This window comes from Schistocerca gregaria, chromosome X (genome assembly GCF_023897955.1).
Source record: "Schistocerca gregaria isolate iqSchGreg1 chromosome X, iqSchGreg1.2, whole genome shotgun sequence".
NCBI classification, from domain to species: domain Eukaryota; kingdom Metazoa; phylum Arthropoda; class Insecta; order Orthoptera; family Acrididae; genus Schistocerca; species Schistocerca gregaria.
This window is the reverse complement of record NC_064931.1, coordinates 573,266,879-573,279,152: the sequence shown is the minus strand read 5'-3', so window position 1 is coordinate 573,279,152 and position 12,274 is coordinate 573,266,879. Positions and strand designations below refer to the sequence as shown.

The 12,274-nt window shown below is 40.4% G+C and overlaps 1 protein-coding gene across 2 annotated transcripts in view; it reads right to left on the bottom strand.

The window, feature by feature from the left end:
• Positions 1 to 12,274, bottom strand: part of LOC126297775 (neogenin) — a 218,378-nt gene that overhangs the window by 88,502 nt on the left and 117,602 nt on the right. For both annotated transcript variants that reach the window (XM_049988952.1, XM_049988953.1), the window contains exons 15-16: positions 5,769 to 5,924; positions 2,117 to 2,279 (exon numbers count right to left, since the gene is read on the bottom strand). In XM_049988952.1, coding sequence (XP_049844909.1) covers positions 2,117 to 2,279; positions 5,769 to 5,924 — 319 coding nt within the window. The remainder of the gene's footprint in view (positions 1 to 2,116; positions 2,280 to 5,768; positions 5,925 to 12,274) is intronic.

The window sequence follows — 12,274 nt, the reverse complement described above, 5'->3', positions numbered from 1 at the left end:
AAAAGTGAAATTAAAAATACCCAAAAATCGTAGGTAGCACAAGGTGAGCACAGTGATCATGACGTGCTATGGTACCGTCAATCTGGCAGACTACAATAATGAGCAGCATAGGGGGTAAATGTCAAATATGATGCTTCTGTGTGTCACTGGATACAACTCATGATCTTTAATATTTTATAGTGAGAGCAATTCGAACAGCAACCCCTATATCAATGAAGTCTCACAGCTCAATAAACTGTTGCTCCTTTAGTCCTTTAGACAGCACTGCATGCCATGTTTCAGTGGAATAATGTCAAGTCACGTGATGTGTGAACCTTGCAGGTCATCCTCAAAGGAAAAACAGTACCACTCATTTCCTGGCCTCACTTGTCACCAACTAATATATCTGGGATTCTGTTGCTTTGCAACTTGTTTTTCATGCTTCTCCAACAACCACCATTGATGTTTTGTTGACATGTAAACAAATTTTACAGTGGGATATCTCTCAGGATATTTCCACACTTTGTTTGACTGCATGGTCAAAGTTTACAGGTCCCAGTTTAAGCACACAGAAGGGCTTCATGCTCCACTGAATTCTCAAAGTTAGAGATCAGGTACAATTCTATATTCCTTATCAGTAGTGTATTGTCACATCTCTAATTTGCAGTATCAAGTTCTTTTCAGTCACAAATATGCTTCTTGGTTTCCAAGTTTTCACAAACATGACTGTAAAGTAAATCTACTCACCACACACACACACACACACACACACACACACACACAGAAAGGTTAAACTTTTACAAGTTGTTGAAGCCAATGGCGCCTTCTTCTGGCAGAAGACCTGAAGGGGAAGGAAGAGGGGTGAAGAAAAAGGACCAGAGAGGTTTAGGGAAAGTCTACAGTTAAGAAAAGTCCCCCAAAACTCTAGGTCACGGGAGGATTCCCAGACGGATTATTGTTGGAGACTTCACTGGATGAGATTTGAAAGCCTGAGAGCTTAAAAGTGGAAGACAGGGTAATATGCAACACAGAAATTACTACTAAAACGTTGTACACATGTTGATAAGAGTGAAAAGCTAAGTGCACTGTATGTAGTAGAGGTGGGAGAGGGACAGTCAAATATAGACAGTCAGAAAATGAAAGATGTGGAAAACTAAAATGGAGGGATGAAATGGATAGTTACTGCAAGGAAATTTTGAGATGGAAGGAATTAACATAAATTAAGGCCAGGTGGATGGCAAGAATCAAGGACATGTTGTAGCAGTAGTTCCCACCTGCAGAGTTCTGAGAAACTGGAGTCTGGGGGAAGAATCCAGAAGGCACGTGTGGTGAAACAGACACCGAGGTCATGACTGTCATGTTGTAGAGCTTGCTCATCATGTTGTAGAGAATGCTCTGCAAAAGGATATTGTGTGTTGCTGGTGTACACCCTCTGCATATGCCCATTCATCCTGATTGATTGCTGGGTGGTGGTCATGGCAATGTAAAAGGCTGAACAGTTTTTACATAACAGCTGGTATATGACGTGTAGTTTCACAGGTGGCTCTCCCTTTGATACTATATGTTTTGCCAGTTACAGGGCTGGAATGGGTGGTGGTAGGGGGTGCATAGGGCAAGTCTAGCAGCAGGGGCAGTCACAGGAGTGGGAGTTATAGAGTAGGGAGATGGGTGGAGAAGGAAGCACAGGGTCTGATAAGGATATTGCAGAGATTGGAAGGGCAACAAAAAGGTTTTCTGTGTGTGGTGCTCAAAATCTCAGACAGAATGGACCTCATATTACGGCATGATTTTAGGAAGTCATGGCCTTGTCAAAGTAGCAGATTAATACATTCAAGACCAGGATAATACTGGGTGACAAGTGGTGCGGTCCAAAGTGGTATTTCGGAGGGATCAGCAATACGAGGATTGGTTGTGGTGGCCCAGGAAATCTGCTTTTCAACTAGGCTGTTGAGATAATTACATCCTGTGAAGGCTGAGGTGAGAGTGGTGGAGCACACATTTTTCCTACAGGCCTTTGTAAATGAAATTAGAAGGAAACACTATTGAATGGTACAGATACTCCCTACAATGTATTTCTCAGTACTTGTAAAGGAGGGATTTGACTTAAGAGGGTGAATGGACATACAATATCACGTACCTGTTATTGGGCCATTTGACTGCTTTGGTGGCTGCCAGTTCAAATTCACAACTGTTGGATTGTCTTCAACAGGAACAACAGTTAGATCTCGAGGCTGAGATGATGGTCTTTCTTCTTGCGTCATATTCATAACAACCATGCTCCACGGACTAGATCGTCGTCCCTATCAGGAAAGATTTATAAAGACTTTAAATATTTTATATATGGAATCTACATTGCTGGCCACAACATTACAACACCAGAACTGTCACCTCTGGCAAAAACAATGGCTCTAACCAAGCTGGGCATCAAGTCATACCAAGCTCATATTAAGAATACAGATATGTCACTCCACACTATTTCAGCTCTATGCTACAGTTCATCAATCTTACTGTTTCGTAAGTGTGTGTAAGTCTCCAGTAACAAATAGCTAGATGTTTCCAAAGAGAGGGATCTGAGAAACATGCTTGCCACAGCTACAGTCGATATCCCTCTGTATGTATGTCAGTCAGTTACCATGCTGTTTTGTATTATCTTGTTAAAAGATAACATGACAGAGACCTCAAAGATAGGGCACAGCCATCAGCCTTAACACATTAGAAGTGTAATGACTGCTATCCAAATTCCAAGCTGTGTGAAACAGAGGTGATCGTGTTATGTACCCAAAGGCAATCCGTATCGCTACGACAGGAGCTGGGCCTGTATACTGACAATGAACACAGTCTGGCAACATTCATCCTGATCAGAGCCTCCACATACGGATATGTCCATTGTGAAGCTCCACATAGAACGACGATACGTCTAAAAAGATTAAATGGTGCCACTTCTACTTCCAAAGTTATAATTGGATCTGGCACTGTCAGTACCTTTCTCTAACATCACTTCAAGTAAGGCGCAACAATGTATGCTGTACTGACAGTCCATGGCACTCGAGACGTCATCATGGATACCTGTCTCCCTGAAAAATAGGTCATTTTCTGAATCTTGGTATGTGACCATCTGTACAACAATCCCGCACAGATGAGAGAATAATATCTCTCTCTTCTCACGTGCTAGTCATTGAGCTGTTGACATCTTGCATGATGTTGAGTGTGCTCATGACAGTCTTGACATCCATACAAACGTTAGTATAAATATCATGAATGATAAACCACACTCTCAATAGGCCACGACCCTGTCGCTGTTTAATTCTGACACATAGGGGTAAACAAGGCATAAACTGATTTTCTCGAAACAATTTTCTCAATGAGAAACCTAATGCATAATCTTTCCTTGTATGAAGAATGTAGATGGCATTACACTTATCTATCTTGTGAAGCTGCTCTGAAATGTTAGTCATTTGCATATCATATCATGTAGCACACTTTACATCAATTTGATGTCTGTTTCGTGCATCATGGTGTTACAATGTCAGCAATGCCAGCAATGTACGAGTGATGCCACAGCACAGTATGAGTGATACCAAATAACAAAATAAGGCAGTGACTACAAATAGAGAGGAATAATAAAAGGGAAACAGGTAGATAATAATTCTATCTCAGGTGTGGAGGTCGGAGAGGGGAAGGGAGTAAAAGAAGACAGAGGGAAAGAATTTGCACCACACAACTAAACTGAAGTTCAAAACAGGTAGTTCAGTTGCCCTAATTAAAACTGATTTTCTGCATTTTTCACTGATGAATGAGTTTTTGTAAACATGTACCGCAAATTCTCTGTCTTTAGAAATAGCTGACTTACGCACAAAAATTATTTTGTTAATATTGTATCCACAGAGAAAAGAGAAAGAGTGAAGTAAATTCAGTTTTCCAGAATTAATTTTCACTCTGCATCAGACTGTGCACTGAATAAAGTTTTGTTTATTAATTTGTGTTTGTATTCAAAAAGATAAAAATGGGAAGGATGATTTCAATAATTCCCTAATTTAAAATGTGTGATCTAATGATGTTAAATGAGGGAATGGCCAAAAATCTGTAAAAATACTTCTACTGCTAAATTGCAAAATCCATGCCACATACTGCATTTTAGCACATTTAAAGCGGTCATAAAAATATTAGGAAGACAAGCCATGACTTTTGGCATTTCGTGGTATATGCAAGGGATATCTGCACTGCTATCACTTCCTATGTACTGCAGTGTATCTTCCACCCCTCACAGATGAAATACGTTCATGGTATTGGGCATGTTATGCACAAAAAGCTCACTGGAAGATGAAACAGGAAGCAGAGAAAACAATGAAGGGCCATCATAATGTCAAACAAGGTCATTTATAGATCAGATTTTAAAGTATGATGAACATTATTTCAGTACTTCACTTAAGAAAATCAGAGTTCTGGTGAATTTTCAGTTAACAAATACCACGACAGGACAAAAATTGATGACTAGTTTTGATGTTGTGGTTAGAATTAATCAAGTCTATATGTGAGAAGGATGTCTTTAAAACGAATGTATAAGATGTCAATATTTTTGTACATTTGCCACTGTATTTATCGGGTGCAAATTTTCTAGGCTTTAGTAGGAGGAATGGATACTCCTTGCCATAATCCAAGCACTGGTGTTTACTGGGTAATCTGATACTTACAAAACATTAGTAGCGGCACACAGCGAGCTGGAGGACAGCAATTACTAGGGTTAATTACATTTCAGAAATAAGTTATAATGTTCCAAAAAATTCAATAATGCAACTGCAAAACCCAATAATTAAAAACCATGGCTGAAATAACAATAATACAGAACAGGATTGATTGAGGAGAAAACCACACACACACACACACACACACACACACACACACACACACACACACACACACACACACACCTGCTAGCCCCTCAGTGCACCAGCATAGTCCTTTCCACTTCTCTGATTCTCTACTCTCCCCATGCCTGCAACACAGCTTACTGATACTGCAGCTAGCAGTCCACCATACTGTCCCCATCACATCCCTGCACACTATTACAGCATTTCCTCCACACCCCTACCCTACTATCCCATACCCTCCCTACTCCACACCTGTTCTCAAGCTCCACACATACCTCAGCTGAGATCACTGCTCACCACAGTTGGACCCGCCTTAACTACTGGAGACCATCAACAGTGGCTGCTTGTGCGTGTATGTGTGGGAGGAAAGGGAGGACGCAAATGTATGTTTTCCATATCTGAAGATTTGAAGGAGGACTTTGTCTGATAGCTTACTCTACTTTTAAATGTACTTTAAACGTGGCTGTCTGCCACTCAAAAGTGCATCCATATAGTCCAGAGCAATAAAAAATGAAAATAACAATTTTCATATTGCTATAGGAGTCTACTAATGAAATACAACCAAGATGAAGAGACTACATAGATGTAACTTTCCATTGTCTATCACTATAAGTTAGAGAAATCTCTACTTTTTCTTGAATTGACTACTCTCACTTCGGGAGCAGAATAAAATGTATAATCACAAAATATGGCATAACTTAAATGTCACAACATTAAATTATCAGTACTGAACTAGAGTGATACTGTAGTTAAGAGGATACCCACAAATGTAGTCCACAGGGGTATCCCAGGGGTACTTCCCATATTTACTGTAATTACCAGTATCATGTTAAGATAAGCTTTGGAAGTTAAATGTTAATGACAATCTATGGCTCAAAGATAAATTACTGTGCTTACAATTTTGTTTCCACAGTTACTTACCTTGACCACCTTCACTGTGAATTCGTACTGCGTATTTGGTTTCAAATCATCTATCATTAGATTCAGGTCTGTAGAATTCAAGTACTTGTAACGAGGGTTAGGTGAATGATGTGAAGATGTGTATCTTACTACATAATACCTATTGTCAGTCACAAACTGTAAATGAAAAGTGCAACATTAACACAGCATTAAAAATTAAAGGGTTAAACATGTTTGTAAGTCACAAATTCAAATCCATATAAAATGTTTTAAGTTTAACATGCTTATAATTGAAGTGACTCAATAATCTTTAACTGAAACAAATAAAATTGATAAGTTTTGTAGGTTTCTTGATTAAACAAAGAAATAATGAGGCAATGAGAAGTTTTGTGCTAATTGATCCCATGTAACTTTTTTGTAATCAGTTTGGCATTGGTCAATACACATCATAAGTCGTGCACAATGTTCGTCTGGTACCTCACTTTTGTATTTATTGCTGCAATATCCAATGCTTCACCAAAATAGTGTCTACTCCACTTTAACAAAATCTATTTCCAGTGCAATCTAGTCTTGGAGTCTATGAAAATGTTGATTTTCTAAACCAGGAGAAAAGCTGCTAATAAAAATAATTAACGATGACAGGTGCTGACTACCACAAGATGATACACACCAAAAGAAATAAACAGAAAAGTGTAAAAATTGCCTGGTGTTCTTTTCATAAATTGAATGCAGTTTTAAAAAACAAGCATAAATTTTGTCAAATTGAAATTTACAATCAGAGTGTATTAATAGTTTTGAATCAGAGCAGTGATACATGGCCTTCTAACACAAAAAAAAAAGAGGGGTTGCTAAGCGATCAATACACACACACATGTTGGAAGTTACTAGGGGAGAGAAGAAAACAGACATCAAGGACCAGGCTAGGAAAGAAGATGTAATTATAACCATTATGACAAAGAATCGCAGGTGGACAGGATTTGTAAACAGGTAAATGGATGATGGACAGGCCAAAAAGGTCTTTGCCACATTCTAAAAGACAAAGGAAGAGCAGGACTATGAACAAACAGGCGAGTAGATTACATTAAAAAACACACTATCAATGTTACTGGGTATAACTGAAAACTGTAAAAAATGGAAAAGTTTTGAGAAGGCTTTTATCAAGCAGCGGTTACCAAATGACTGATGATGATTATGGTGACAATGAGGATCCAATATATATTACAGCCTAATGAAATAGTAATACCAGAGATTATTTTTTAAATAATTTAGTCATGGTTAAACCATAATCAAACCATTTTTGTTTTCAGCCCTCAGAAAACTCCATTTTATCCCCAAGGGGGTCATTACCTTCATGTTGGGAACCACTGGTCTTCAAGAAGCCACGTTTCATGAAGCCACATTTCATGAACCATCACATCTAAAGTAATTTATGTGTGAGAGACAGGCTGCAACATTACATCCACACTTATGGACTCCGAGAAGGTTATGTACAACTGTTACAATGGAAGTTTTGAATTGTGAAACTTGGGGTGGACAAGTCAGAACGTACTTCAGGCCACTTAAAGCTATTCATTATCTGTACTATAAAAATAGTTTGTCACTCTTAATTATTTTGCTAGAGCCACTGACCAGCTACAATCTGAAGAGTACTCAGAAGATGGAAGAAAAGCTGTGAGTAACCTTACAATATTTTTTTTATTGGACTGACAAGTTCACATCATTACCACATTCTGATCAAACGCTGATGTCTGAAGATGGAGAGGTGAGGAGGGCGATGGAGGTTGGGTGATTTGGAGAGGAGTCTATATAACAGCTGAAAATAGTGACTATTGTAAAGCAAGTCCCCCCCCCCCTCCCCCCCACCACCACCACCACCACAACGGGAGAGTCAATATACACGGTGATTATAATTAAACTTTCAAACTGCTGTAGAAATAACACCACTGGTCAGAATGACGTCAAATTCCAAGGGAATATTATCAGAGAAGGGGGAAAACATACGGCACAAGAGAAATAAATAGTTTCCAAACGTATCAATATATGACACTGTAAGCATCATAATTTAATAGTGGTCGATTGCACATGACAAACGAATCGTACAACAATGCCTAAGGTGTACGTTTGACATTAAACAAACTGTACTACTCAGTGTACATGGGTGTTCAGGTGCGATACTGTAAGTTACTTTAGCCCATCCACCACTACAACGTCATATAACATCGGATGGGAAAAGTCGGTTTTTAATTGTCCTGAGGCCAAAAACCTTATAAAAACATCACACACATTGGTTTTTAATTGTCCTGAGGCCAAAAACCACATAAAATGCATCAATCAAAATCAAATCGGATAATTGATCTCCATGTGACTGGCGCAAAACCTTTTCAATTGCTGTTCACCGTTTTCTGCAACAAGTTGAAATCGAGAAACAACATGTTCCACAACTGATTGAAGTGTTTCCAGGGTCACGTTCAGAATGTGTTGCGCAATGCATGCCTTCAATGCAGCTAAGTTTACAATCGGACCACTGAACACATCTTTCAGGTAGCCCCACAGCCAGACGTCACATGAATTAAGATCAGGTGATCGGGACAGCCAGGCTGTAGGGAAACGGCAGCTGATAATTCTGGCAATTCCGAAATGGCGCTTCAGCAGCTGAACTGGATTTGCAATGTGCAGAGGTGCGCCATCATGCATAAAAAGGATCCCGTCCACACATCCATGCTGTTGGAAAGCTGGAATGACATGGTTGCAGAAAAGACACTCAGAGCACTTACCAGTGATGGTGCAGGTAACAGGACCGGAAGCACCTGCCTCTTCGAAAAAGTATGGCCCTATAATAAATGATGCAACAAGTGACCTTTTCAGGATGAAATGGTACGATTGATTCGCGTGTGGATTTTTGTTGCTCATATTCAACAATTCTGTGTATTGACATATCCTGTCAGACGGAAGGGGTCTTCGTCTGTCCACAAAATCTTCCATGGCTAATCATTGTCCACTTCCATGTGAGCAAGAAATTCTAAAGTAAAGGTCTCTCTTGCAGGCAGGTCAACAGGAAGCAATTCATGCACATCGGTAATTTTGAATGGATAACAAAGAAGGATGTTTCGTGGGATTTTAAGCACCACGCTCACTGGTATGTCCAATGTTCGGGCAATTTTCCATGCACTACACATTTGCACACCACCGCTCATCTCCTCCTGCATTTCTGTGGCCACTGCTTCCACTGACTTTGAATCAATTCGTTTCCTCTCCCTACCAGGTTGCACACCAAAAGACATCGTCTTTTCGAATTTCCGAATCATTTTCTCCATACCCATCGAACCAACGGCTTTTTTGAAGCCCTTCGGTGTCCGGTACTTCTGCAGAGCAATGTGTGCACAGTCATCATTCTTGCAATACAGCTTTACAAGCAGAACACGATCCTGCATTGAGAAAGCCATGGTGAACATCGCAGACTCGAAAGGAGGAAAAGCTGTGTACCCGGCGTGTTAATACCAACTTCAATGGGTCGTGCGCATGACATGTGTTTTTGTTTACGTCTTCTGACACATACAGCACCATCTGTTGATCAATTTTCACACTATTTTTTTTCTTCTGGCATAAGTTTTTCCCCTTCTCCGACAATATTCTGTTGCAATTTGATGACATTTTGAGCAGTGGTATTATTTATACAGTGTTTTCAAAGTTTAATTTTATTAATCACCCTGTATGTAGAGAGGGATATATAGAAAAATGTCTGCCTCAAGCCACCCATTTTTAAAAGCATCCATGTGAGATCGAGAATCAACAGAACATTCTTCCACTGCTTCACATACTGGCAGCAGCAGCAGAAGACATGAAATGTTTTGAACATACCCATACCCCTTGCAGCCTTATGCATAGCTCATGTGACTTTGACTTGTTTCCAAGAGCCCCTGCAGATATGCAGCAAAAGTTATCCTCCTCTACAAGAAGAACCTTCAGGTTGATTGTATGAACATTGCCAGCTGGAGATCAAATTTTGATCTTAGTCCTCCTTTTCCACAGAAAGAAGACAGGATCTGACAGGTGTGAATACTATGGAATCTCCAGTTTAAAAATTCATGGATGCAAAACATTGACACAAATTATTTACATTAAATAGAAAAAAACTGGGAGGCTGACTTTGGGGAAGATGAGTTGGGTTCCAGAGAAGTATAGGAAGACATGAGGCAATGCTGAATCTATGACTTATCTTACAAGATAGGATGAAGGAAGGCAAACCTATATTTATAGCATTTGTAGATTTAGAGAAAGATATTGACAATGTGAACTGGTCAACATGATTTGAATATTTAAGTTAGAAGATATAAAATTCAGGGAACTAGGGGTTGTTTACAATTTGTAGAGAAACCAGACTGCAAGTGCAAGAGTCGAAGGACATGAAAGGAAGCTACAGTTGAGAGAGGACTGAGACAGGTTGTAGCCTATCCCCAAAATTATTCAGTCTGAGTGCTAAGAAAGCTGTAAAGGAATCCAAGGAGAAATTTCGAAAGGGAATTACAGTTCATGGACAATAAATAAAAACTTTGTGGTTTGCTGATAACATTGTAATTCTTTCAGGGATGGCCAAGGACTGGGACGAGCAGCTGAGTGGAATGGATAGTTTCTTGGGAAGATGAATGTCAATAAAACAAGGGTATTGGAAAGTGAATAAAATCAGATGATTTGAACAGTTCTCGGGTATCCGATCGAGTAGCATCGTAATTTCTCCACAATATTTCGGCAGACATACACGCTGCCATCTTCAGGTGGTTCCTGACGAATGCTGTGCTGTTCCTTTCGGCGCCCTATATATTCTAGCCGTTACCACCTCCACCATTCCTCTCATTGTGTCTTTGGTGGGGCCGGCACGGCGGCTACTGGAGGTGGTGGCAGAAGCGGCATCTGGGTCTGAACTGGGGTCTGCAGTCTCCCTGCTGCTGCCATCGGGGGCAGTCCTCGATCTCTGGGACCGCATCTTTCTCTCCAGGCTGAGTGCAGGGTTCCAAGTTGAAGGCCACTGTCTTTATTAATTAGATCATCCTGTAGTCGGATTTCGATGGCCTCTTTAGTAATCCAGTCCCAGAAGTTGGAGGATTGACAGAGTATTTTTGTTTTTTCATAGTCCATAGTATGGCCAGTCTTTATACAGTGGTCAGCCACAGCTGATTTAGTGGCCAGGTGTAATTCAGTATGGCGCTTTGGCGCTTGTGTTTGTGGCACCTCTCTTCTACAGAGCGGACTGTCTTCCCAATGTATGATTTTCCACACTGACAGGGAATTTGATAAACGCCTGGTTTTCAAAGGCCTTTCAGTGAACCCAGTAGAGTCAAGGTTTTTGCAGGGGATCGGAATACACATTTCACATTGTGTTTCCCCATGATTCTGCCAATTTTTCTTGAGGTGTTTCCGACAAACGGAATGCACGCCAACGACACAAGAGTGCGTAAAATCATACATTGAGGAGACGGTCCGCACTGTAGACGAGAGGTGCCGCAAACACAAGCCCCAAAGCGCCGTACTGAATTACGCCAGGCCACTAAATCAGTCGTGGCTGACCACTGTATAAAGACTGGCCATACTATGAACTATGAAAAAACAAAAATACTCTGTCAATCCTCCTACTTCTGGAACTGCGTTACTAAGGAGGCCATTGAAATCAGACTACAGGATGATCTAATTAATAAAGACAGCTGCCTGCAACTTAGTCAGACATGGAACCCTGCACTCAGACTGGAGAGAAAGATGCAGTCCCAGATATCGAGGACCGCCCCTGACGGTGGCAGCAGGGAGACTGCAGACCCCAGTTCAGACCCAGGTGCCACTTTCCCCACCACCTCTAGTAGCCGCCGCGCCAGCTGCACACTACCCAGTCGGATACTCGAGAACTGTTCAAATTGGAAATACGTCAGGAAAACTTCAGATCGCAAAATCAGATGATGCGGGGGGAAGTAGGAAACGAGATGCTAAAAGCAGTAGATGTATTTTGTATCTAGGTGGCAAAATAATTGATTATAGTTGAAGTAGGGGAGATATAAAATGTATACTGGTAACAGCAAGAAAATCATTTCTGAAAAAGAGGAATTTGGTAACATCCAGTTTAATGTAAGTGCTAGGAAGTCCTTTCTGAAGTTATTTGTCTGGAGGGTAGCCTCATATGGAAGTGAAACATGGATGATAGGCATTTCAGACAAGAAGAAAATAGATTTGTTTTAAAATGTGGTGCTACAGAAGAATGCTGAAGATTAGATGAGCAGATCAAATAAAAAATGAACTGGGGAAAAAAGAAGTACCGGACACATCCTTAGGCATCAAGGAATTGTTGATTTGGTAATGGAGAAAGAGTGTGGGGTAAAAATTGTAAACAGAGACCAAAGTTTAAATTTAGCATGCAGGTGCAAATGGATGTACGATGCACTAGCTATGCAGAGATGAAAAGGTTTTTGCAGTATAGGCTAGCATGGAGAGCTGCATCAAACCAGTCTTCAGATTGAAGACCACAACAACGGTTCAGAAGATGAAGC